Genomic DNA, 27,536 nt, shown 5'->3' with positions numbered 1-27,536 from the left:
CAGTATAAAACAAGAATGCTAATCGCTGGAAATTGATTATGGGAAGTACTGATTTCATAACTATAATTAGGTGCTTCTCAGTAGATGAAAGAAAAGTATAGTAGGGTAATCATATGACAGATTTTATTTACAGCTCATTATCTATAAAATAAATATATCTAGCTATCATTTCAGCTCTTTATATAAAGAGGTAGAATTAGAATCCCAGGGGCCAGAGCGATGGTGTAGCTGGCAAGATGCTTGCTTGCCTTGCATTTGGCAGACCTGGATTCCATCCTGAGCACTGTCAGGTATGAAACAAAAACAAAAAATGAATTAGAGTCCTAAAGTATGATACTATCAAAAGAAAATATAACTGTCTATCTTTAATTTACCTCTCTCTTTCTCTTTCCCTCTCTCTCTCCCTCTGTCCCTCCCCCCCTTCCTTTTTTCCTTCCTCTTTGTTTTTGAACCACACTTCCTAGCTCTGTGTACTCAGTCTTGGCAGGGTTTGGGGGGACCCTATGGGTTTCCAGAGATTGAACCAGGTTGTTTGCATATGAGGCAAGAGCCCTTGGACTTCCTGCATGCAAAGCGTATGCACTAGACTTTTTTGTTTGTTTTTTGGTTCACACCTGGTGGCAGCAAGGCTTATAGGTTACTCCTGGCTCTGCGCTCAGAAATTACCTCTGGACCTTATGGCGTGCCAGGAATCCAACCCAAGTCATCTGTGTGCAAGACAAACGCCCTGCCCACTGTACTATATCACTCCGGCCCCCGCTCTGGACTTTTGAGTCCTCTCCCACCTCAAGTTTATTTATTTATTTAAAAAGTAGAAAAGAGGGGCTGGAGCAATAGCACAGCGGGTAAGGCGTTTGTCTTGCACGCGGCCGACCAGGGTTCGAATCCCAGCATCCCATATGGTCCCCTGATCACCGCCAGGGGTAATTCCTGAGTGCAAAGCCAGGAGTAACCCCTGTGCATCGCCAGGTGTGACCCAAAAAGCAAAAAAAAAAAAAAAAGTTTGCTGGAAGGAAGGAGAAAGAGGAAAAGTAACTCCCCATGTGGGAATTTAGTATAGGACTAAAGTTTGATAAACTTTTTAAAAGATGATATACGGTGATTCACTAATAAAAAAATAATAAATTTTAAAAAAGATATAAACATAAGATTTTAAAAAAATGAAGAATGATTGATAACATTGCTTAATAATGAAATATTTGGGGGCTTTAGAGATAGTACAGCGGGTAGGGCGCTTATCTTGCATGTGGCCAACCTGGGTTCAATCTCTAGCATCCCCTGAGTACTTCCAGGAATAATTCCAGAATGCAGAGCCAGGAGTAACCCCTGAGCATTGCCAGCTGTGGCCCCTCCAAACAAACAAATTAAATTTTGCTTTTGTTTTTGGGGCCATACCCAGCTGTGCTCAGGGCTCTTAATTTTCATTCTATGTTTTATAGCCAGGTGGGATAGAAATTTAGAGGGAAAATTCTTTCAAATTCATCTCAGAATTTTAAGAATGTTTTAAAAATAATCCTATTGGTAAGATTAGGAAATCAACACTTTTAAAGTAATGACGAATTTTTTCCCCTTCAGGTCAGAGCCTTAAAAAAAAATGAATACAATGCCTAAGTTTTAATATTTTGTTCTTTGTCACAGGATTTCTATTAAAGGAGAAAACCCTAGACATCGGTCATGGCATACTCTAACGGCAATAGCTGATGATAAGCTTTTCTTATTTGGTGGATTAAGTGCAGACAATATTCCCTTAAGTAAGTCAACTAAAGTTTAATCTGCATAATTTTTTTCATTGAGTTTGACACTTAACATCTCTCTCTTCATTTGTTTTATGAAATCTGATTTACATTAGTCTCCAGCTATATACTCACCTGAGGTGTAATTGAATATAGGATCTGGAAACGGTTTTTTTCAACAAAAACTTAGGACATTATCTGTGTACCTGCCAGTCTGCTGACCAGCAAATTCTACAATCTAGTTGGAGAAGCATTAGTTTCCAGTAGGAGATGTTAATTGCATATTGTTATGAATTTCCAGTGTGTGGATTTTTCAATTGATAGGTATTTATATTGGTTTTTTTGGAGGAAAATTATCTTTACCAGGAGTATGACACAGGATTAGACAGAATGAAGCAAATCTCTATTAAAAGAGATTTTCATCTATTTACTTATTTATTTATTTTGGTTTTGGGATCACACCTTACTGTGCTTAAGCCTTAACTCCTGATGGATTCAGGAAACCATTTAGGGTAGCAGGGATAGAATCTGAGTCGACTATGTGCAAGGTGAGCTGTAGTATTCAATCCACTGTATTATCTCTCTCGGCTCCAAGATTTGGGTCTAACTGAAACCTAACATGTATTCATTTCTGTTGGGTTTGTTTTCTTTTTTAGCATTTTAGCCTCATAAATTTAATGTTTTTAATTTCTGTTTACTATTGTTGGATATTGATTTATGGGAAATTAAGTGTCCAGTCACTTTCTTTTATATTCAGATTAAGATATCATCATATGATGGCTGGTGATGTGACTTAATGACAAGGTACATGCTTTGAAATACATGTCTCTTGGGTTCAGTCCCTGCCACATCACGCACCCCTGCCAGAAGCCCCAAAATACTGTTCATATGAATGAATATTATATGATACCAGTACTTTTTTTTTGTTTTGTTAATTGTGAAATGGCAATATGGTTTTGTAGAAGTACTCATTTTTTGAGGAGTGCTTGCTAAAATCTCTATGGGGAAGAAATAAGATCTAAGGTTTGTTTGATTGTAATTCAGCAACAAGAATAACAAAGACAAATGGAACTCATGTGGTAAATTTTTGGTAGTTGTTGAATCTAATATATGTGAGGTTTTATTCTCATGTCTACCCTAATTTTGTATATTATTAAAAATTTTTATGAAACACATACATATGGTAGTCTTATAAATGTAGTATCTTTATTTGGGGGAATAAATTTTAATTTTATCCTAAAGACCTAATCTTAATTTCTGAAATGTTCTGATGTTGGCAGGTGATGGTTGGATTCATAATATTAAAACAAATGGCTGGAAACAGCTTACTTACTTACCTAAAACAAGACCCAGGTAAGTCTAGAAGCTGACACATAGTTCAGTAGTTAAGAGTTTTTAAGTATTACATATATATGTTATATTTATAGTGTTTACTACTAAAAAACTATAAATCATAAGAGAGAATATTTTTCAAATAAACATGATGTAAACCAAATAATTATAATTTTAATTATATCTGATAGAAATATCTTTTCTGTTTTTACTCTTATTTTTTATATTTTATATTTACATTACATAAATGTCTTTTATGTAAATTCAAGATCTTGCCAACTAAATCTGAAAAGACTTAAAATTAAAAGTATCATAATAAAAAGTATAATATTGCTGTATTTAATAAGTAGATAAGAATGGGATTGCTATATTAGCAACTTTTTGAATGAGGGTTAGAGCATTTTATTGAGGAAATTGCTTTCATGTTTTTCAAGTATATGCAAGATATTATTTCATTATTTTATAAATATTAATGTGAGTTTAAAAAACAGTAAATAAAAACAATGTGCTTATATTAGACTACAAAGAAAGTCATATTGGTACTATAATTCTCAATTTGGTAATTTCATTGAGTAGTATAATAAAGATATGTTAATAGGAAAGTAAAATTCAACACATTATAATTTAGCATCGTTATAGTTAGCAATATATTTTATTCTTCATGTAATGTATTTCAGAACTTTTAAATCATAAATATGCTGTGTGAAGTCAATTTAATGATGTATGTATTTTAGCAATTTAATAAATAATGAGTAACTTATAAAAACAATCTGTAAATATCTCAGTGCATATATGTTAATATGCACAATGCATTTAGAATTTATCATAAGTTTATGATTCTTACATTTTTATGTATGAAGTTTACTGTATTTCAACAATTTCAGATTTTTTAGAGATTTAATGCTTTAAAGAGTTTTATATTAATATGTGGGAGTCAGAGTTCTAGTCCTTGCTCAGCTTTTTATTTCACTTTGAGAAATTCACCTAAAGAAACTGAGCATCTTCTACTTGTATGAGGCCTTGGGTTTGATCCCTGGCATACAAAAGGAAAAAAAAGGCATCATTTTCTTTATCTGTGAAATGAAAGAGTTGGATAGATAAGATTTTTTTCTCTTGTAGTTATTTGATTGTTTGAATGCATTAATTGTAGACCAGAGTGATAGTAAGAATGTTTAATTTTTTAATATTCCTATTTCATATTTCAATCCTTAATAAGTAATTAGAACAACAAAACTATTATCAATAATATATTAGTTAGATCTGAGCTATGTAAAGAGATTTCTTTGAATTCAGCTGATGTGTCATGTAAACATATGCTTTATTAGAATATTTAGGTGATAAGTTTAGAGCAGCTGTGAGAGGACATAAACTCTCAGTCTGTAGAAAAAACATCAGGTTGCAAGCTAGATGTCACCAAAATCAAGGCAGGAAAGGCTTTCCAGTGTTCCTCGATGATGAAGTCCAGGCCAGAGTTTCCCTAAGGCAGATAAGACAAGGCAGATCTATCTTCAGGTATGAGGTGAGGAGGAGAACAGGTGGGATACAGTTTAGTGTAAGGAGAACATGTGTGTGTATATATATATAATGTATATATATTAATTTTTTGAAAGTGAGAATATAATTAACATTTGAATGAATTTTGAATTCTGTGCAGACTTTTCCAAGTTTATTTTTAAGTGTAAGCTGCTCAATTCTCCTCTTGTACTCTACAGCAGGGATTCTCAACCTTGGCATTATTGACATTTTTTGGAACAAATATTTCTTTGTTGTTAGGGGCAATCCTGTGCACTGTTTGCTGTTCAGCAGCACCTTTGGCCTTCTCCCTATAGATGCCAGGAGCTCTCTTCCCCCAAATCTGTCGTACTACTGCCCTGGACAGCCAAGCATATTGTTCCATTTTGTATAACAGCCCCTTGGTAGCAACAAATCTTCTGGTTGAGAACCATTATACACTATACACTCTCTTTTTCAAGTCTCGGTATTTAAAAAAATCTGCTTGTCTGAAAAACCAATATATATGTCCTATACTTCGTAGAGGTGACTGCCAAGGACCCTTCCAAATATGTCTGTAAAATATGGTCTTGCCATATAGAGCCTTATTGGATTTCATAAATTTTGCCAAAGTTACATACAACTTTCTCTATCAGAATTTAAATGTTCCTTTCCACATAGAGGGTATTTGTTATAATTTATAGTTCTTGTACCTAAGTGTTTCTTTGGGTGCCCTAATGCCTCTGCTGGCCCCCCCAGACATCCCAAGGGGGGTCACAGAAAAAAATCATGTAAATGGGGTCCATGGCATGAGACCAATGAACCAACCAGAAAGACAGGGGGGCCACAGGAGGTAACAAGGTTGGAAGGGAGCCAAGGTCAGAAGAGGTTGAGAAACACTGTTTTACCCAATCCATCTTCCAATCCTCATCCCCATCCCAGTCCCATAATATAATCTGAAATTTTCTGAAGATGTACAGAGATTTCTATTGTGACATTGTAAGTTGGAGAATTGGGCAGTTTTTCATTAAATAAAATCTCTAATACTCAGCTACACTGAGTGCCAAGTGTGTTTATCCTTTCATGTGTGTGAGTGAAAAAGGTATTTTGTTTAAAAAATTGTGCACAATCCCACCGTTTGCACTAAGTAAAAAGTTAAGCTTAAAGGCTTAATGTGCTAAAGTAAGATATGGGACTGAGATGTTTCTTAGGAGTTGAGCACAAGCTTTGCACTTTTGGTCCTCTGAGTTTTACACCAAAGCTCCTCCTGCCCCCTGCCCAAAGTGTTGTCTGAATTTTAAAACTAAATTAATAAAAATAAGTCATAAAACAAGTGATAATATATTATTATCTGGGAAATATGGGAATTATGTTGCTTTAGTAATCTGGCCTAATAATATAAATTATCAAGGGCTGAAGAGCTAATAGAGGGGTTAAGGTGCTTATCTTGCAAACAACTGACCTGTATTCCATCCCCAGAACCAAATATGGTACCTTGGCACCACCATGAGTGATCCCTGAGCACAGAGCCAGAAATAAATATGTAGCACAACAGGGTGTAGACCAAACACAGAAAGAAAAAGAAAAGTAATAAAAATAGACTGATAGAAAGCAATGTTTTTTTAAAATATATTATTTGTTCTCTAAAATTGAGAAATATATGTGCACATTTTTTTCTGAGTTAGAACATCCCAAAGTATTAGACTTTATAAAGTCATAAAATTATTCTTGGTAAATAGTATGAAATTAGAATATCAGCTAGCTGACTATTTCCAAAAGAATATTAAATGTTATATTAGTTTATGAAATTGTTTAATCACTAAATATCTAATGTTAATATTTAATGTTTGCTTTTGTTAATCAAAAGTTTTTGAATATTGGATACAAAACACCTTATTTGGCCTTTTTAAGGAGTAGCTTAAACTTAAATTATCTAAGTTTCATTGGTATACTGGTAAATGGTTTACTGCTCTCCAGGAAAACAAAACAAAACAAAACAAAATCCTACTTTGCGGAATTGGCTGATGATTCGTTTTAGGCTTCTAATGCAATTTTGTTGGATTTGGATAGAGATACACATAATTGGCTTCAGGCAGCCAGTAAGCTGTTCCAGCACACGACAGTGTGAATTTTTCACCTGAAGGACGATAGGGTATTTGTGAGGAACTAGAGAACACACATATCAAACACTTAAGTAGTATAGAGGGTTTTTTTCCCCAATATAAATTGAGATTATAAAATGAGCTTCTAAATGTTTCTGCACAGAAAGGGTAATGGTCAGTTTGGATGGCTATTTAGATCACTTCCTAAAGATTTAGAACCTGTTGCTTTTAAACCTCAGAGCGAACGATCTGTCATTCCTAACCTACAAAATAGTTTGGGGAAAAAATAACAACCAAGAGGTGGATATAAGTGTTTCCCCATGGAATATTTGACTAAAATGAAGAGTTTATTTGAAAAGAGTTAAAAAGTCCAATTCTAGGAAAAATAGTTATTGGTCATAAATATTATGCTAAAAAATAGGGGCTTACTGATCAGAAAATATCTATGGTTAAAAACAATATTAGGAATAGTATAATTTGTCAGATATATATGTATATGTATATATATATGTATATATATATATGGGAGGAATTAGAGACAGAAAAATCTGTTACAAGCCATCTCCTTAATAACAGTGGTATTAGGGCCAGAACAATAGTACAGGTAGGCCTCTTGCCTTATACGAAGCCAGCCCAGGTTCTGTCTTTAGCATCCCATATCCTCTGAGCCCCTCCAGGACTAATCCTCAAGTGCAGAGCCAGGAGTAAGCCCTGAACACAGCTGGTGTGGCCCCCAAAACCAGAAAAAATAGGAGTGGGCTAGTTTAATTAAACTCTAGAATTGAGTTCTTTAGGTTTCTAGAGGAATCTTTAAAAATAAAACTTTTGGGGACCAGGGGTTAGGCACTTGCCTTATATATGACACCCCTGAGTACTCCTGAGTATTGCCAGGGGTAATTCTGAGTGCAGAGCAAGGAGTAATAACCCCTGAGCACAGCTGGGTGTGGCCCAAAAACAAACAAACAAAACACCTATAAGTTTAATCATATCTCTTTTATAAAATTTATAGTGTGCAATTGAAAAATTGGTTTATATGTGATATACAGTTTTTTCCTTGAGAGTATTTCATCTTACTTATAATTTTCAACCATAGGTTATGGCACACAGCCTGTTTGGGAAAAGAAAATGAAATAATGGTGTTTGGTGGGAGCAAAGATGATTTACTTTCCTTGGATACAGTAAGAAAATTTTATATCTAAATATTTCTTCTGAATAATTTTATTCAAATTAAATCATTGAAATAAGTTTAGTTTTATTCACACACTGCAAAATATAATGCAGAAATGTTACTTATGGTGAGATTAATTTTTAGAATGAATAACTACTGTGAATAATTTCCTGATGTTTTGGATTTAAAAATCTGAAGGTTCTAGTGAGCAGTTCCAGTTTGTGAGTGTGCATGTAGTAGAGTGGGGTGGAGGTAAGAGGATGTTCACTACACCAACATGTAATTTCCTCCACCAGATTGAGATCCTACAATTCAGCTCAATTCTCACTCTACACCTATCAGACTCACAGCTTAGCAGGTTTGTTCTACTGAACCTAAGCCCCTTCTTCCACAGACACTAGTGGTTAAGTTCAGGCTGTCAGCTGTGCTTCTGACTGACCAGCAGAATGTTGGAGATACCAGTAATTTCCTCTGTGTGGCTAGAGTAGCTCACAGAACGCAGACAAACGGTTTAATTACTAGATGACAGGTTTGTTTTAAAAGGTTTTCATTCATAGGCTGAGGAACAAATTTTGCATGCTGGAGCCCTATGGTTAATCCCTGGCACCACACGGTTTCCTGAACACTACCTGGAGCCACCTTTAAGCACCTATCTAGGAATATTTGTCTCTGAGCATCTCTGGGTGTGGCCCCAATCTCCCCCCCCCCCCGCATTGTTTTTTTTTAATGAGTGGTAATACAATGGTAGATCATTTACCTTGCACGCAGCTGACTTGGGTTTGATCCGCTGCATCCAATATGGTCCCCCAAGCACTGCCAGGAGTAATTTCTGAGTGCAGAGCCAGGAGTAACCGCTAACATCTCTGTATGTTGCCCAGAAAGCCACAGATAAATAAGAATAAATATTTTTCACTCAGAAGCAGCCAGAGGAAGATGCGCTTTGGGCTGGGGTATTGGGAGGATCTGGAAAGGTCATGCTCTCTGTGTGCACTGATTCCCCCAGATCTGTGAATGGGTACCAGCCCTCAGCTATTCTGATGCTCATCTGGGTGTCTGTGGAGGTTTCATTACAAAATCATGGGCCACTGGTGACTCAGCTTCATCTTCTGCCCATCTCCCCTTCTGAAATGGGAGTTTCAGCCTCCATTCACAGGGTTGAGTCTTCTAAGCACGCAGCCTCCATCCTTTTGTGACATAGGGACTTTTCCAAAAGTGACCTCCAGTGGAGCGAGTGTAACAGGGAAGGCACTGGCTGTCCCAGGATCGATTCTCAGCATAGCATATATGATCCTCAAGCCCTGCTAGGAGTGATCCCTGAGTGCTGACCCAGGAAGAACCCCTGAGCATAGCTAGGTGCGGGCCCCTCCAAAAAACGGTTACTTCTGAAAGTGAATAAATTTATAAAATATTTATAAAATAGAAGACACCTACTTCTCTCTCACTGTTTAGGAAATCCCCTGAAACTTACTGGAAACAGATGAAGACCAAATATATATTTGTTATTAAAAAATCACAATCATTAAATCAAATTAAGAAGCACTTTTAAAGGGTGACTTCCTTTTATTTTCTTTGTGAGTTTTCCTGTTGTTATGTATGTTATAATTTTATTGAATTAAAATATTTATAAGTAATATTTGATACAATTGATGAGCAACGGGGATGACAGTGACGGTGAATATTTGATACACTGATATAGGTTATATATGTATAAGTAGTATTTGATGCATAAAAAGATGACATAAAGGGGCTGGAGTGATAATACAGTGGGTAGGGTACTTGCCTTGCACATATCTGACCTGGGTTCGATCCATGGCACCCCATAAGGTGCCCTGAGCCCCACCAGGAGTGATGCCTGAGAGCCAGGAATAAACTCTTTAAGTACCTCTGGACCTGGCCTGAAAAATACCAAAATTTTAAAAAAATGATATATAATATGCTTAGTAGTGTAAACTGTTATGTAAGCTACTATTTATCCTACTACTATTATACAGGTAATAGTAAACTACTAAGTATCAAAATAACTGATCTGGGTTTGATCCCTGGCACCACCAGGAATGATCCCTGGGCATCTAACCTGAAAGGAAGCCCTGAGCAGTACTGAATGTGGCCCAAATCTCCTTTCCCCGCCCCAGTAAACCACCTTTCTCCGCCCCAGTAAAAATTACCAATGAAATAATTTTAGGGGCCAGAAAGATTCTACAGGGATTAAGGTACTTACCTTTAACACAACTGAACCAGCTTGATCCCAGCACTTTATACAATCCCCTGAGCATTACCAGGAGTGTGATCCCTGAGTACAGAGCCAGAAAGAAGCTCTGAGTAAACTCAAGCCTGATCTGACCCCCAAATCAATCTACACCAAACAAAAAACCCTCATGAAATTTGCTACTATTACCATCATTAGCACTAGCTTCTTTTTTTTTTTTTTTTTTTTTTTGGTTTTTGGGTCACACCCGGCGATGCACAGGGGTCACTCCTGGCTCATGCACTCAGGAATCACCCCTGGTGGTGCTCAGGGGACCATATGGGATGCTGGGATTCGAACCCGGGTTGGCCGCGTGCAAGGCAAATGCCCTACCCGCTGTGCTATTGCTCCAGCCCCAGCACTAGCTTCTTTTTAAGAGAAATCTATTTTGAAAAGTTTAAAGTGTGTTTTCTTTGTATTTTATCTTTTGTCATTGCTTCATCCTGTTTTACATTTGAATTTGGGGGCAGTTAGGCCACACCCAGCTATGCTCAGATTTACTCCTAACTTTGTGCTCAGAGATTATCACCATCAATCCTGATAGTGCTTGGGAGAGCCATATGTGGATTTAGCTTGATACAAGGCTTTTAACATTTGTGAATTTAGCTGGATATGTGGATTTAGCTGGATACAAGGCTTTTAACATTTGTGAATTTAGCTGGATATGTGGATTTAGCTGGATACAAGGCTTTTAACATTTGTGAATTTAGCTGGATATGTGGATTTAGCTGGATACAAGGCTATAAACATTTAAGTTTAAAGCGTCCTAGTTTTAAAATCTGATTAAACTAAGGTTATAGGAAGAAGTCACTAACTTTGAAAAAATTTTGTTCGTTCACTCCAATAACTTGGAAAATTCATTATAGGGTGACCACAGGCAGAACAGATGTTGAGTGACTGCTCTGGCTTACATAGGGTGCTTGTATATAGCAGGACACAACCATCAGGAGTCACACAATGCTAGATTCCACCTGGAGGGTGCCGGCTACATTGCTGCTCTTCAGACATAGTAGTCATCAGAGCAGTTTCTGAGGAGTAAGGTACCTACTAATGAAGTGGCATTTCTAAAGGGAAATTTGGTGATGCTCATGGGGCTTCAGTGCTGCACCCCATGATGCTTGGGGGACCATCTGGTACTAGATATTGAATCAGGGCCAGCTGCATACAGTGCATATACCTTAAGAGATATGCACTATCTCTTTGACCTCACTATTCTTATTTTTAATTCATTGCTCATGGAGAAAAGCATGTTTCTTATTTAGTTTATGATTATTAGGCCTGTGTTTAGGTAAAATTCACTGAGTAATGGTAACACTTATTCAGAGTTTGAGTAGATAGCAAATATATATATTATATACATATGTATGTAATTATGCATGTGTATGAATAGAGGTTTATTTGCTGCTTTAAATGGTTATTTTAATGTTTATAAGAATAAAATCACTCAATTATTAGTACATTATTATTTTTATAAAAAACCTTTATGATTTCTCTTTTTGTTTTCATTAGAGTCATTGTAATGATTTGTTGATATTTCAAACACAGCCTTATTCACTGGTCAGGTAAGGATATACTTTATTTTTTATTCTGTGCTATTATTAATATATAATGATTCCTTCTTTCATTTTGGTAATTATTTTAATATTTTCAAGGTAGTTTATGACTTGAATTTAAGAAGATAATTTACATCTTCTTTTTTTTTCTTTTTGGGTCATACCCGGCGATGCACAGGGTTATTCCTGGCTCTGCACTCGCGAATTACTCCTGGGGTACTCAGGGGATCATATGGGATGCTGGGAATCGAACCCAGGATTGCCGAGTGCAAGTCAACACCCTGCCCGTTATGCTATTGTTCCAGCCCCAGTTTACATCTTCTTAAGAGTATATTCAAACTTGTAGTGGTGAACCATATACCAGTGTAATTAAAAATGATAAAATACGCAGTGTCATCACATTTTTGTTTTGTTTGTCAAATTGCATTTATTTCATAGGAGAATGAAGCAGACTGTTTCCTTGAATCTAAACTGATGTTTTTGTTTGTTTGGGGACCACACCTAGCTGTTCTCTGGGCTTATTCCTGGCTGTGCACTCTGCTGTTCTCTGCACTTATTCCTGGACTTGATTTTGTCCCATAGGGGGTGCAACTGACCAAATCTGGGTTGGTTGTGTTGCAAGGCAAGCACTCTATCCACTGTACTATCACTCTGGTTCCTTAAACTGTCTTTTAAACATATTTTTTATTTTTTTGAATTTTGAATATATCTAATAATAGGCATTTGTATACATACACTTGTCATTGTCACTGTCATCCCATTGCTCATCAATTTGTTCAAGCGGGCACCAGTAACGTATCTCATTGAGAGACTTATTGTTGCTGTTCTTGGCATATCCAATATGCACGGGTAGCTTGCCAGGCTCTGCTGTGCGGCTAGATACTCTCCGTAGCTTGCCGGGCTCTCCGAGAGGGGCGGAGGAATCGAACACGGGTCAGCTGCGTGAAAGGCGACCGCCCTACCGCTATGCTAATACATACACTTAATGGATTTTTTTTCTTTTTTCAAAGTGACTTTTTAAATTATTTAAGAAATACAGGGCCCAGGGGCTGGAGCGATAGCACAGCAGGTAGGGCGTTTGCCTTGCACGCGGCCGACCCGGGTTCGAATCCCAGCATCCCATATGGTCCCCTGAGCACTGCCAGGAGTAATTCCTGAGTGTAGAACCAGGAGTAACCCCTGTGCATTGCCGGGTGTGACCCAAAAAGCAAAAAAAAAAAAAAATACAGGGCCCAGAGAGCTAGTACAGCATATGAGGTACTTGCCTTGCACAGAGCCGATGCTGGTTTCAATCCTTGGCATCCCATATGAGCACTACTAGGAGTACTTCTTCTTAAGTGCAGAATCAAGAGTAACCCCTGAGCATTACCAGGTATGTTCCAAAAGCTGAAGAAAAAAAGAAAAGAAATATATGTGGATAAATAGTATAGCGGGTAGGGTTCTTGCTTTGCATGTGGTCAACCTGGGTTTATCCCTGGCATCCCATATAGTCCCTGAGCAGCACCTGGAATAATTTCCAGAGTGCAGAACCAATACTGTTGGGTATGGCCCCCAAAGCATACATATACATAGGTACATATATGGATATGTACATGGGTACATATATGTACATATATGTATATGTACACACATATATACACACATGTGCCATATATTGAGTCATACACACACATACATACACATATGCACATATGTATATACTGAGCCAGAATTAACACAAGGGGTAAGATACTTACCCTGCAAATGACCGACCCAATTGGTGTGGGGGGGATCACATCTGGCAGTCCTGAGGGTTTAGTATGGGCTCTGTGCTCAGGAATCAATCCTGGCAGGGCTTAGCTAAGGATTGAACCCAAGTTGGTCATGTGCAAGGGAGGCACCCCACCTGCTGTACTATCTCTATTGCCCTAAATATATATCTTATTTCTCCAAACTTTTTTTTTTTTTTGCATTTTGGGTCACACTCAGCAAGGCTAAGGGGTTACTCCTGGCTCTACACTCAGGAATCACTCCTAGCAGTGCTCAGGGAACCATATGGGATGCCTGGGATTGAACCCAGGTCTGCCGCATGCAAGGCAAATGTTCTACCCACTGTACTATCGCTCTGGCCCCTCCAAACATTTTTTGATTTAAAAATTTTTCGTCTCCAATCATTTCTTCTCTTTTTTTTTTTTTTTTGCTTTTTGGGTCACACCCAGCGATGCTCAGGGGTCACTCCTGGCTCTGCACTCAGGAATTACCCCTGGCCATGCTCAGAGAACCATATGGGATGCTGGGAATCGAACCCGGGTTGGCCGCATGCAAGGCAACGCCCTACCCACTGTGCTATCACTCCAGCCCCTCCAATCATTTCTTGCTGGTTTTAATTTAATATCTGTTTTGAAATTTACTGCTAAGGGGCCCCCTACCTGACTGACTGTCTACCTAAGAACCATTCTCTGTCATAAGAATTTTATTTAATACAGTAACAGCGGGCTGGAGCAATAGCACAGCAGGTAGGGCATTTGCCTTGCATGAGGCCGACACAGGTTCGATTCCTCAGCCTCTCTCAGAGAGCCTGGCAAGCTACCAAGAGTATCTCGCCTGCATGGCAGAGCCAGGCAAGCTATCCATGGCGTATTTGATATGCCAAAAACAGTAATAACAAGTCACACCCTGGAGACGTTACTGGTGCCCGCTCGAGCAAATTGATGAACAGTCACAGTGGGCTGGAGTGATAGCACAGCAGGTATGGTGTTCAACTTGCACACGGCCGACCCGGGTTTGATTCCTCTGCCCCTCTCGGAGATCCCAGCAAGCTACCAAAAGTATCTCGCCTGCACAGCAGAGCCTGGCAAGCTACCCGTGGTGTATTCAATATGCCAAAAACAGTAACAACAAGTCTCACAAAGGAGACGTTACTGGTGTCCGCTTGAGCAAATCATTGAACAACAGGATGACAGTGACAGTGACAGTCACACTATTTGTAACAGTATATTGTATTGTTGCTTATATCTTCATTAAATTGTAATCTCCTTGAAGATTGAAATAGGGTTTTTGTCACTTTTGGGTTTCCTATGCCCCCAAACAATATGCTAATAGTTTGATGACAAAGAGTCCTCTTTTCCCCTGCTGTGGAAGCTCAGGAATTTTGTTGGGTTTTTTTTTGGGGGGGGTGGAGGAAGGATTTGGGGGCCACACATCGCTGTGTTCAGGACTTGGTCCTGGCTCTGCAATCCTGGAGCTTGGGTGACCATATGTGCCCGGGTGGAATCCGGCAAGGTGCGTGCAATGCAAACACTTTTCCCCCTGCACTATCTGGCACAAAAATCATTTTCTGAAAAGAATTATTTTTTGGTTTGAAAGTTTTATCTGTTGAGACATAAAAAGATTGCACTCATCTGTGTAATATAAAATAACAGAGTAGGAGACTAATACCCAAGAATAGTAGTATATAATACCAGGAGGTTGGCTCCATAGCTTGGAAGCTGGCCTCATATGCTGGGGAAAGTCATCCCAGATAGAGAAGGGAACACCAAGTAATATGTGATTGGAGATCCCGTGCGGGAAGGGAGATGCGTGCTAAAAGTGAACTAGTGACTGAACATGATGGCCACTCAATACCCCTATTGCAAACCACAACACCCAAAAGGAGAGAGAGAGAGAACAAATTGGAATGCCCTGCCACAGAGGCAGGGTGGGGTGGGCGGATGGGTTTGGGTGGTGGGAGGGATACTGGGTTCATTGGTAGTGGAGAATGGACACTGGTGGAGGGATGGGCTCTCGAACATTGCATGAGGGAAAAACAAGCACGAAAATGTGTGAATCTGTAACTGTACCCTCACTGTGACTCACATTAGTAATTTTTTTTATAAAAAATTTTAAAAAAAGAAAGTTTTATCTGTTGAAATAGATGCTTTTATGCTAGTTCTAAATCAGTTTGTTTTGTACCAAAGTACAGACCCCAGTTCAGAATAGTAAGTTAAAAAAGGATATTTGGTAGGATACAGATGTCCAGTGGAGTCAACGTGGGAAAATGAGTCCCTGGGCTCCCAGAAGGAGAGTATCTCAGTGGTGTCCTGGTGATTCTTTATTGCTGCACAGTTCCTCTCCTCACACCTAATCTCTCTTGCTCAGATTAAGTACTGTGTCACCCAGGGCAGCCATTAAAGATAGTGGTAGGGATAGTCACATGTTATGAAAATTGATGTCAGCTGCTTCATCTCAGGGGGAACAGATAGGCAGTTCTCAGAACAGAGTAAAGAGTTATTGGACCTGGGGCTAGAGTGATAGCACAGAGGGTAGGACGTTTGCCTTGCACATAGCCAACCCGGGTTCGATTCCCAGCATCTCATGGTCCCTGAGCACCGCCAAGGGTAATTCCTGAGTGCAGAGCCAGGAGTGACCCCTATGCATCACTGGGTGTGATTTAAAAAGCAAAAAAAAAAGAAAAAGTTATTGGACCAAACATGATGGTCACTTAGTGCCTGTATTGCAAACCATAACATCCAAAAGGAAAGAGAAGTAAGGATATGTGCCTGCCACAGAGGCCAGGGGGCGGGGATGGGGGTCGCGGCGGGTGGGAAGGATACTGGGAACATTGGTGGTGGAAAATAGGCACTGGTGAAGGGATGGGTAGTCAATCATTGTATGACTGAAATGTAAAAATGAAAATTTTTAAGTCTGTTAACTAGTTGTTTCTCATGGTTATTCAATTAAAAGCAATAAATGGAAAGGATATGGTACAAAATAATCTGCTTTAAAATCCAACCTGGAGCCAAGGGTTCAGCATAGAGTACTGTTTTGCTTTTAAGGCTCTTCACTTCTATCTCTAGCACTGCAGAAAAGGATAAGTAAATACATTTTTAATTAAGTTTGAATCTTTTTTACTTAACTTATACGTGGTAAGTTTTTTTTGTTTCCATTACATCTTGGTCATGAAGTCAATAAAAGAAATCAGAAGGGGCTGGAGCGATAGCACAGCGGGTAGGGCGTTTGCCTTGCACACGGCCCACCCGGGTTCGATTCCCAGCATCCCATATGGTCTCCTGAGCACCACCAGGAGTAATTCCTGAGTACAAAGCCAGGAGTAATCCCTGAGCATAGCTAGGTGTGACGCAAAAAAAAAAAAATTGGAAAAAAGTATGCATGTATATATGCACACACACATATATACACATATATGTGCACATACATATATGTATATGTTTATATGTGCATATATATGGGCTGGAGCAATAGTGCAGTGGGTAGGGCATTCGCCTTCACGCAGCCGACCCAGGTTCGACTCCTCCATCCCTCTCTGAGCGCCCGGCAAGCCACGGAGAGTATCTTGCCCACACGGCAGAGCCTGGCAAGATACCCGTGGCATATTCTATATGCCAAAAGCAGTAACAATATCTCAGAATGGAGATGTTACTGGTGCCCGCTCAAGCAAATCGATGAGCAACGGGATGACAGTGACAGTGACAATGCATATTACATATCTGCACAGCAGATATATATAGGTATATGTATATACCTATATATACAGCAGTTGGTAACTAGTATCTCAAAGTGGAAATATTTTCCTCTTTTACTTATTCTATGGGCTGGAGCGATAGCACAGAGGGTAGGGCATTTGCCTTGCATGAGGCTGACCCAGGTTCGATTCCTCCGTCTCTCTCGGAGAGGGTGGCAAGCTATTGAGAGTATCTCGCCTGCTCGGCAGAGCCTGGCAAGCTCCCCATGGCGTATTCGATATGCCAAAAAGAGTAACAACAAGTCATGATGTAGACATTACTGGTGCCCACTCAAGCAAATCGATGAACAACGGGACAACAGTGCTATAGTGCTACATCTTGGTCAGTTATAGTCTTTGTGCCATAAAAATATACATGTATTGGGGCTGGGGGGAAAACATTTCTCCCTTCATGATCAGGTAAAGATCTGGAGGCCCCTGAGCCCTGCTGTGTGACCTTGCTGGCAAACAGTGCCACCAGACCTGCCAGTGCTTCGTCCCTGGGCTGCAGTGAGTAGCTGCCAGGCCCTCAAGCTCTGCTGGGGAAGCGCTGGAGCGATAGCAAAGAATAAAATGTACACACATTATAATGCTCTGGAAGAGCATGTATTCTTCATGTGCAAAATGTACCATGGAGATAACCTCTCAGTATCTGTATTGGAGACCATGGTGACCAGAAAGTGAGGAGAGGGAAGAGAGAGAGTGGGGGCAGGTAGGGAAAAGAAGAGAAGAGAGAGGGAGGGTTGGAGGGAAGGAAGGGAGGAAGGTAGGTCTCTGTCACTGAGGCAGGCTGGAGGGGAGGTGGTAGAAACTGGGGTCATTGGTGGTGGGAAATGGACACTGGTGAAGGGATGGGTGTTGGATTATTGTATGACTGAAATCTGATTATGAACAGCTTTGTAACTATGTATCTCATGGTGACTGAAGTTAAAAAATAAAACCTAAAAAAAAAAGTACTGTGGAAGTACCTAATACTGTACAAATGTCATGATTTTTATATTTAATGCTTCTTATCTCTAGATATATTACTATTTCGGGATCAGAAACCAATAATTCTTCTGTGATTTGTTTCCAGGTTATGCCTTGACTGCATTGGTAGAAATGCTCTACTTTTAGAGACTCAGATATCTTTATTACCGCCTAAACTTCTGCAGCCAGTACTGAAAAAAATAACATTTTGGACGGCAACTAATCACCGAGAAGAACAGAAAGCCCAAAAAGAAAAAACCGGAAATAGATATCAGTGGACTAGTAGCTTTATAACAACTTGAAAATACAATTGTTAAATAATATTAATAGTATTCAGTTCTTTAATTATTAATTATATATAAATAAATATTAAATATTAAGCTGTTAAAAGAAAATGTTAATAAAGTAGGTATTAACAACGTTAAGTTGTTATATACCCAATATATATAATTTGTTTAAATACTTTAAACAGGCTGTATGTATATATATATACTCCCCAAATTGGAGGCTTTAGTTAGAAGAAAAAAACTTGAACAAAAATGCTGTGTTAAAGTAACTGTATGTCATGGGAGACATAAAAACAAGATGTTCTGATATATTAGTTTATATCTATGTTTGTAAGTTAACTTCCTTATAAATTGCAGAAAAAATATTATTTCTGAAAATGAGTAAATATTAAGGATTTTAATTAGTTGTATATGCTTTTGTAGAAAGATTCTATCTATTTGAGGAGAATAAGAAATTACCCAAAGTATTCAGAAATCTCCCAGGATTACAATAAATTACCATCACTTTCAGAAACTCAAGTGACCAAAAAAAATACCTGAAGCTCTCTTTAAATAACCAAGACATTTAAATAGCATCTCCTTAAAAAACTAGTACAAGCTGGCCAAAAATCATAAAATAGCCAAACCTAGTATGATATTAAATATTGAACTCCTATGCTTTTGGAACTCACCTAGTAACCTTAGATATTATTTATTTTTGAGTCGGGAAGAATGTCTTCTCTTGTCCTTTTCTTGTCTCTAGATTGTGTGTTTATCCAGTTTTATAATGACCATGTTTAAAGTTTAAACAGGAGATTTATTTAGCACACTGACTTTACGATGTTGAGAGTCATCTGTACTAGCTTTTCAGATGTGTTATAATACATTTTGCTCTTGAAGAGTATTCTTCAAGGCTGGGGAGATGGCTCAAAGTTCTGGATCGCATGTTTGGAACCATTATGTGATTCCCCAAAACAGCTGTGAGCAGTTCCCCACTCCTGGCACCGAGGCAGGAGTAATTTGGTATAGCAGAAAAAAAGAGAAAAGAAAACCAGAAATAAAAAGAAAAATAGTTCTCCTATGGTTCTTTTATAATGCTGTTATATAATGGTATATAACCTTATTACCAAATAAGGATGGTAATCTAATAATTTGCCTTTATAAATACCCTCTACTGAGCCTACACAGTACTACAGAGTTGGTGGTCAAAACTCAGAATATTGGAAACGTTAACTTCCTAGTTATGTTCAGTATTGATGCCTGTACAGCAATGGAACACTGTTTCTTTGGTATTTAACATTTTTCAAATGGTACTTTTATTAGAGTTAAGGAATTGTTCATATATCACAGTCATATCCTTTTACTGAACTACTAGCAAAGAATTACTAAAAGTTATGCATATAAAATTACTTCCCACAGTACAAAAATGCATGTTTTATCTGAAATTTTAAGTGTTAGAGAAAGCATATTTCTATATTAAGATGTAGAATTGTGTAATTTATAAAGAAAAAGTTGTTTGTAGTATCGTTGAATTTTGGAGATACATTTTATATATATGCTGTATTTTGGATGTGTAAAGCTTATACTATCCTAATACTTTGTGTTTACATTTTATTTATTGTACAAAGCATATACCAATGCTGTTTTCCTTGTTAGTGTGACTCCATCATTAGAATCGGTGGTTCAAGTGATATTATTGTGTAAGTTTTTTCTTTTTTCTTTTTTTTTTTGCCTCACTGTTTTTAGGCCAAATAACAAATTTAGAAAGTCAAACTCCCAGGTAATTAATCTCTTAGAGAAAAAGACCAAAAAAAAAAGAGGGAATAGAAAGATAGTATAGCTGGTACAACACTCGTCTTGTATGTAGCCAACCTGAGTTCATCCCCAGCACTGCACATATGCGTCCCTAAGCCCCACCAGGAGTGATCCTGAGGGCAGAGCCAAGAGTAAGCATTGAGCACTCCCCCACCCCCCAAAAAAAACAAACCACAAAAACCAACAACCAAAAAATCAGATGTAGTTAATTTATTACTATGAACTTTAGTATTAGCTTTTTTTTTTTTTTTGGTTTTTGGGTCACACCCAGCGATGCACAGGGGTCACTCCTGGCTCATGCACTCAGGAATGACTCCTGGCAGTGCTCGGGGAACCATATGGGATGCTGGGAATCGAACCCGGGCCGGCTGTGTGCAAGGCAAACACCCTACCCACTGTGCTATCACTCCAGCCCCAGTATTAGCTTTTTATATTTAAGAAAAGTATCAGGGCCAGAGAGAGACAGAGAGAGAGCTCAAGGGGCTGAATGCACACTTTGCAGCAGGATGCCCAGCTTCCAGGCTCCCATTGATAGTACCATGAGAACACCTGTGCACTCCAGGAACAACTTTAGCACTTCCCGGTGTACCCAAAAACCAAAAAAGTAAAAGAAAAATAGGAGCCAGAGAAAGAGTATACCTGCTAAGGCATGCACCCAACCACTCAGATTCAGTTTCCTACACCCTATTGGGCCCCTGAGCCATGCCAGGAATGTTCCCTGAGCACAGAGCCATGAGTAAGCTTGACCACCACCGGGTTTGCCCAAAATCCAAAAAGAAATAACATCAAGACCTATCAAACAGTGATGAACAACAGAGAGAAAACAATTTAAAAATAGCGTTTAGACTAAGTAAACAGCTTTTTTGTTTACTTATGTGTGTGTATACGTATGTATGTAGCAGATTTTTAACTTGTGTGTGAACCTTTTTTAATCTCTTACAAAAGCATTTCTATTTTATATTTTTTTGGTTCGGGGGCCATACCCATGGTGCTCAGGACTTATTCTGGCTCTGAGCTCAGAGGTCACTCCTGGCAGTGCTTGGGGGCACATATGGGGTTCCAGGGATCAAATCTGGGTCAGCTGCGTGCAGGGCAAGTGCTCTACCCACTGTATTATCACTCCTGCCCCTGCTTTTAAATAGTTTACTTAGGGATGGAGCAATAGTACAGTGGATTGGGCACTTGCCTTGCATGCGACTGACCCAGTTTTGATCCCTGACACCTTACCATATGTTTCCCCAAGCACTGCCAGGAGTGATCCCTGAGTGAAAGAGCCAGTAGTAACCCCTGAACATTACCAGGTATGCTCCCCTAAAATTCTTAAATATCATTTACTTAGAACAGAGGTCCCCAAACTTGTTTAGTTTACTGGTCCCTTTTGTGGAAAAAAATTAACTTTGCGCCCCCACCCCCATTCTTCCTTTTTCAGTGAACAATTGAAAAATTTAAATTTGGTAAGCCCCCTCAAAACAAAGTGATGGTGGTGGTGGTGGTGGTGGTGGTGGTGGTGGTGGTGGTGGTGGTGGTGTGTGTGTGTGTGTGAAAGAGAGAGGGTTCCAAGGCCTTGCACATGTGCCACACTGAGGTACATACCCATCCCTCCTATTTGACCTAATACACGCAGCTGTTTCAGAAAGTTTTATGTCCAAACAGTAGGACTCCCCAATCATTCTGGTTTTTACCTTGTTTCCAGAACTATGCTTCAACCAAGACATATCTACTGTTAAGATATAGTAGAAATTCTGGGAAATAGAAGGGCCAGTTAAGAATTTCCATAGCTGCAGAATCTCCTGCCCCCGCAGCAGGCTGTCTTCACTCTGGCTCCCTCAGAGGGGGCAGGTTGAATTTCCTTCCTAGCTCCAAGCAGAGCCCAGGCAGCCAAAAACCTCCAGAACCCAGCCACAGCTATGCTCAAGGCCACTTTCCACATGCTCGGATGAGCCTCACCCATGAAGGAACCGGCAGAGGAACTCAGGTATGCGGAACCCTTGGCTGAGATCCCCAAGCCTGCTTGAATTGGGACTGGGTCTCCTCCACCTAGATCCCCAGTTTTCCAGTAGCTTGATAGTCACACCCACAAACTGCCCCCTGCACCATGTAATATCAACAGCCAAGATCCAGAGACTATAAAACAAAGCTCCTGGAAGAGAGCGACACAATTTTTCCTGGAGTGCGCTAGCCCACTGATGTACCTAAGGCAGCACACATGTTTGGTTTTAATATACTTGCTTGTATTCTCTTTTGTACGGGCTTAAAGGGCCCCAGAATGAAATCAACATTTACACACTTCCCTCTTCTCATGGTGGGAAGATGCTAGCTAGTTGAGTGGGTGTTTGAGTACTATCTGTAATGAACTATTGTGAACTACCTTATGAAAATGTATAAAAATTGCAAAAAAAAAGAATTTCCATAGCCAAAGAGCATTCATCATTCACTGTTCCCAACTGATAGTTTTCTATTAATTTTTGTGCTGTTGACCTCCACATTGTATAGGAACCACAGATAATAACGACAATCTTATAACTCCCTGGTTTAGCCTTTCTGAACCCTTAAAATTCTGGTTGGAAGATAGTACTAGGGGAATGATGTTTTTGTTTTCCAGATGGCACACAAATGGGTTTTTCAGTCTAGTTTGCAAGGAAAAAGTTTTTCTGACCATCTTTATGATGTTTTGGAAGATATCTTTCAAGTTGTCAGGAAAAATTCATTTTTTTATGGTGCTAGGGATCAAGCCTAGAGGTTCACATTTATGAAGCTTGCACTGTACCACTGAGTTATTTTCCCAGCTCAGATATCTTTTTGTTGTGGGTGGTGATGGTGGGGGTACACATGACGGAGCTTGGGGGAACAGGTGCTCTAAATCGAAACTAGAACTCCTGCTTGCAGAGCATGTGCTCCTGCCTTTAAACTATCTCCCTGGATCTAGCCCCAAAATTATTTGAAATATTCTTTTAGCTATAGTATGGTAAACAGCCCATGAAAATTAATGGATGCTATTCTAAGTAGTGTCTTAGTACATTTTTCTTAAAGTTTGCCCTCTTGATAATCTAAAAGTATTCTTTAGGGGACCAGGAAGAGATCTGGTCCATGTTTTGTGCTTTCCCTCTCTAAACTGCCTTGAATATCTTTGTCTTGAATTCTTGATAGTTTTCCTGCTGAGGACTAATGTATATCCTTTGCATTTAGGTAATCAGGTGTTCTGCCTCTTCTCCAGGTCTGGGAAATTTGCAGCTATTATTTCTTTGAAAGGCATTCGGTATCTTTCTGTCTTATTTTAACAGTGAACCCAGTTTCCATGTGTCTGTCTTTTCTATTGGTGTCTGGTAGCTTTGTTTTGTCTCTTGAAATTTTTACATCTTATTTGTCTCTCCTTTTGAGACAGGGGAGTAGTCATTATACATGTAATATACTACTATGTCAGCTGTATTTCATATGTATACGACTTGACCTAGATGGGAAAGGAATCAAAACACTTTGTCTCTTGGGAAAACATTCCTTGCAGAGACACATAAAACTTGCCACACAATAGTCTGAGCCAGAGACATGGCTCAAAGGGTTGGCATGCAAAATTTTAGTGGGAGCTTTGCATTTGATCCCCAGCATCACACTGGTCCCTAAGTATCACTAATATGTGCCCCTGCACAAAACCAAATCAGAATGTAGGAAACTACAGCATTATATTATTATCTTATGCAACAAGTATCATTATATTATCTTATGCAAGTATCATTATATTATTATCTTATGCAATATCACAAAGATATTACTATACTTCATCCTTAAATGTGTTATCATCAATTACTCTCCCTTCTATCTTTGATAAGCTCCCATATCTGATGAGTTTTTTTTCTCTTTTTTGCGGGGTTGGGGATGGAGCCACACCTATTAAATGCTCCTGGTTTACTACTGGCTCTGTGCTCAGGGATCACTCCTGGCAGGGCTCAAGGAACCATATGGGATGCCAGGAATAGAGTTTGGAACACCTACATGCAAGATAAATGTCTCACTCTCAGTAAGAACTCTCTGGCAGCCTGATAGTTTTTTCTTGCAAAGCCCAGTGCCAGCAGTGCTAATGATCCATAGATGCTGGGTGAAAACATTTACATTATCAATATCATACCCACTTGTGCCAAGATAATTTACATTTGCTATAATGACCCAGATAGTGACCAGATATAGTTAGAATCTAGTAGTGCTTTTGGCTCTAGGTCACCAACTCCAAAGTTTCAGCCTTCTCTGAAATCCCATGCCCATCTCATCCCTTACTTGCCTCATTTCATTTTCTTTAGAAATGGTGCTGTTCTCTTAAGCATGCCGACATGCTGACTCTGTCTGGTCTTATGTTAGTAAACTGCTTTAGAAACAATGCAACTCTCTAGATTACATCTGCATTTTGATTCTTAATAAACTGCTTTCTGTGTTTTATCCTTCTGACTCACTCTCAAATTCTTTCCTGTATCCAAGTCCAGAAACTAATTACCCAGGTAGGGATAACAATTTTAGCTCTGACCAGGATTTCCCCATAACACTACCCGAATCATCTGTACTGTCTTTGAACTCATTTATTATTCCATGTGTCCTGCTTTCATAGCTTAATTCAGCATGCTCAGTCTTATTTGTTATTTTTCTCATGCACTGTACCCAGTCCTCACATAAGAGGACTTGAAGAGCATCATTTGTCACATGTTATTTTAGATTTTCTGGTAATTGGGTGAATCTACAGGCATCAGTCTGTTGTTAGCTAACTGAGTTGATCCAGAGGGAAAACCAACTTCTCTTTAAACTGAAGGTTGTTCTGCAACCTAGACCAAGATGCCTCTGAAAACAGGCTCTCCTGTGAAAATGGAAATAGGCGTGCAAGCACCCTTGATATTTTCTGGAGAAATACTTCTGGACCATAAATCTGGCAAAAGAAGACCTATTTTTAAATGTGCATTGCAAAGAAGTGGAAAATACACATTTTAAAAAATAAAAAGAGAGGTTACCTTCACTTTTTTCTACCAGGGATAACTAAGCTTACTATTTTAAATTTGTATTTGACTCTACTGTGCTACTTGCTTTTGCTTATAATGGTAAATATAACAGATGAAACTCTTGTTTCCTTGAAATTTTTTTGCCAAGGAATAATTATGTGATGGTTTTTATTAAGTACTATGAAGTCTAGATGTATGAATGGTATTAGATACGGAAATTACAAAGATCTGGAAAGTTTCCCTGAAGAAGTTCTATTGATTTGAGAGAGAAAGGACTTCCCAGGACAGGTAACAAGTATGGAGGCCCTGTTACTGAAAACACTAGGTGTGGCTGTAGATCTGAGAGAATGCTGAAAATATAACTGGAGCAAGCAATAGACAACCAAGAACTGAAGCAGAAAAAGGCCAGCTGAGGTCTGGACACGTAGGGTGTTGAATACCACTATGATCACTTCGGATTCACTCATAAAAACAGTGAGAGCAAACTCAAAGACTTAATGTATAGTGACAGGTTTAAATTGTTCACAGTTGGGTTAAACCTAAGTTCTGCTGAGAAGAAAAGCATTACACCAAGAGGGGACACATGCCAGAAATTCTGACGAGCTGAGAGACCTGAGACCCCAAACACAATGACAGGTACCCAGTGATCTGTTTGATCCCTGCTGAAGGCTTAAGTTAATCCTCACGGGTAACTGGCAAACACACAGGCAGTTGCTATGGAAGAAATTCCAGGCGATGGCATTTTTATTAAAATGTTGGTGATTTATGTAAGTGGGGAAGAGTAGGTGGCATCCTCAAGAAGGGAGTCTACTGCTTCCCTCTCTTCTCACCTAGGTCACCTGGGGAAATGACCCGGCAATTTGGACTGATGAAAGTTGGTGATGAGCACCTGCTTGGTACAGACCTTCCTTCTCACCAGCCCCAGGGGGGGATGATCAAACCACATCTGAGGTCGACTTGCTCTGCAGGTGTGGGAAATGATCCCTGGCCCCTGATTTCTCAAGGAGATAAGGAGCCTGGGGGAGTGAGGAATTACAGGCAATTTGTCAGCCCTAACTTCTGACTCTCTTGAAAGCTAAATTCTAGGTTTCCCAGGAACATCACTTTTCCTCGCAGAAAAGAATTTCAGGAAGGGGCTGAATAATGAGGTAAGATATGTTTATTTGGGAACCAAGGGGAGAGAAGGAGAGTTCCATGCTAAAGAGAGTGCAGCCTTCTCTAGGGTGCAGAGCACCAAGTACACAGCCACATCTTAAATAGACCTGCAGAGAATCTCAAGATGAAGAATGTGCACCATAAAGTCCACATCTCCGAGACACGGACCACTTCTCCAGAGTGGGGCAATGTGCCCTTTGACCTCTATCAAGTTTATATAGTTTTCCCAAGTCTTTCTGGGATGTTTGCCACGGGGGAGAGTAAGAACTATTGATGGTCTCCTCTGATTGTCTTTGTTTCGGGGCCACGCGGGCCTGGTTAGCCAACTGTGGCTCTGTGCTTCGGGGACCATAAGCGGTGCCAGGGATCGAACCGGTTCAGCTGCTAGCACTTTCCCCACTTGAATTATTTTCCTGGCCCTTCTTTGGCATAGCCTTTGTTCCAGGATGGAGCTGCTCCTCCGAGGGGGGAGAGGAGTCCAGACAAGCTCTGGACTTCAGATTCTGCATCTTTCCAGGCTCCTCAGATGGGTCTTGTCTGATTCCGTGTTTTTCTCCCAGTACGACTTACCGGCACCACTGTCCGCCCCCTCCCCCCCACCTGCAATAAGAGTATTTTTTTCTGCATACTGATCCCATGTGAAGATAGCAAATCCTTCTCATCCCAGTACGAAGGTCGGATTAGCATTTATTCCAGGAAAACTTTAAGATGAGCAGATTTAGACGATAGTGATTCTCCGTTTTCTTCTGACATGGTTGAAATGTATATATAAGACGTGAAAGTGTCATGAGTAGACCCTTTCCTCCCTGAGGCCGGGGGCGGTGACCGCTGCCAAACTCACTTTTCCTAGTACAACTGTCAAGCTGGGTGCAGGATGCAACAACCAAGCTCTTGGCAAAGTGCCCACCGGCCAGGAGCGGCGCTAAGCTCGGTCAGGCGGCGGCCTGCTCCCCGCGTCTGTCCACCGCGTCATCTGCACCGGGGGCAGCAAACGCTGCCAGGACACGGACCTCCCCCCTACCCCCATCCCCCCACTCTTATTCCTGCTCCGCGGTAGAACCCAATCCTCCGCTCCTGACTCGGAGCCCCGGAGTACACGCCCCTAGCCCGGAGTTTCCGGGAAGAGTCCCGTTCTGCAGAACCGAGCTGAAAGTCCAGCTCACTGCAGCTCCGACGGCGCTCGGAGACGGGCCCGGAACGCAGCTGCAACGGCGGCGGCGGGAGGACCCGGGAGACAGAGGGCGCCGAGCACTTC

General features: G+C 39.8%; 1 protein-coding gene across 2 annotated transcripts in view; it reads left to right on the top strand.

Annotated features, from left to right (window-relative positions):
* The window catches only part of KLHDC1 (kelch domain containing 1), a 44,184-nt gene extending 24,155 nt beyond the window's left edge, over positions 1-20,029 (top strand). For both annotated transcript variants that reach the window (XM_004602006.2, XM_055130726.1), the window contains exons 9-13: positions 1,639-1,751; positions 3,014-3,086; positions 7,752-7,836; positions 11,581-11,633; positions 18,179-20,029. In XM_004602006.2, coding sequence (XP_004602063.1) covers positions 1,639-1,751; positions 3,014-3,086; positions 7,752-7,836; positions 11,581-11,633; positions 18,179-18,374 — 520 coding nt within the window. In that variant the 3' untranslated portion in view covers positions 18,375-20,029. The remainder of the gene's footprint in view (positions 1-1,638; positions 1,752-3,013; positions 3,087-7,751; positions 7,837-11,580; positions 11,634-18,178) is intronic.
* Positions 20,030-27,536: the final 7,507 nt, after the last annotated feature.

The sequence above is a fragment of the Sorex araneus genome, chromosome 3 (assembly GCF_027595985.1).
Source record: "Sorex araneus isolate mSorAra2 chromosome 3, mSorAra2.pri, whole genome shotgun sequence".
Lineage (NCBI taxonomy): Eukaryota > Metazoa > Chordata > Mammalia > Eulipotyphla > Soricidae > Sorex > Sorex araneus.
Note: the sequence above shows the minus strand (reverse complement) of the source record. Positions and strands in the feature narration are given on the sequence as shown.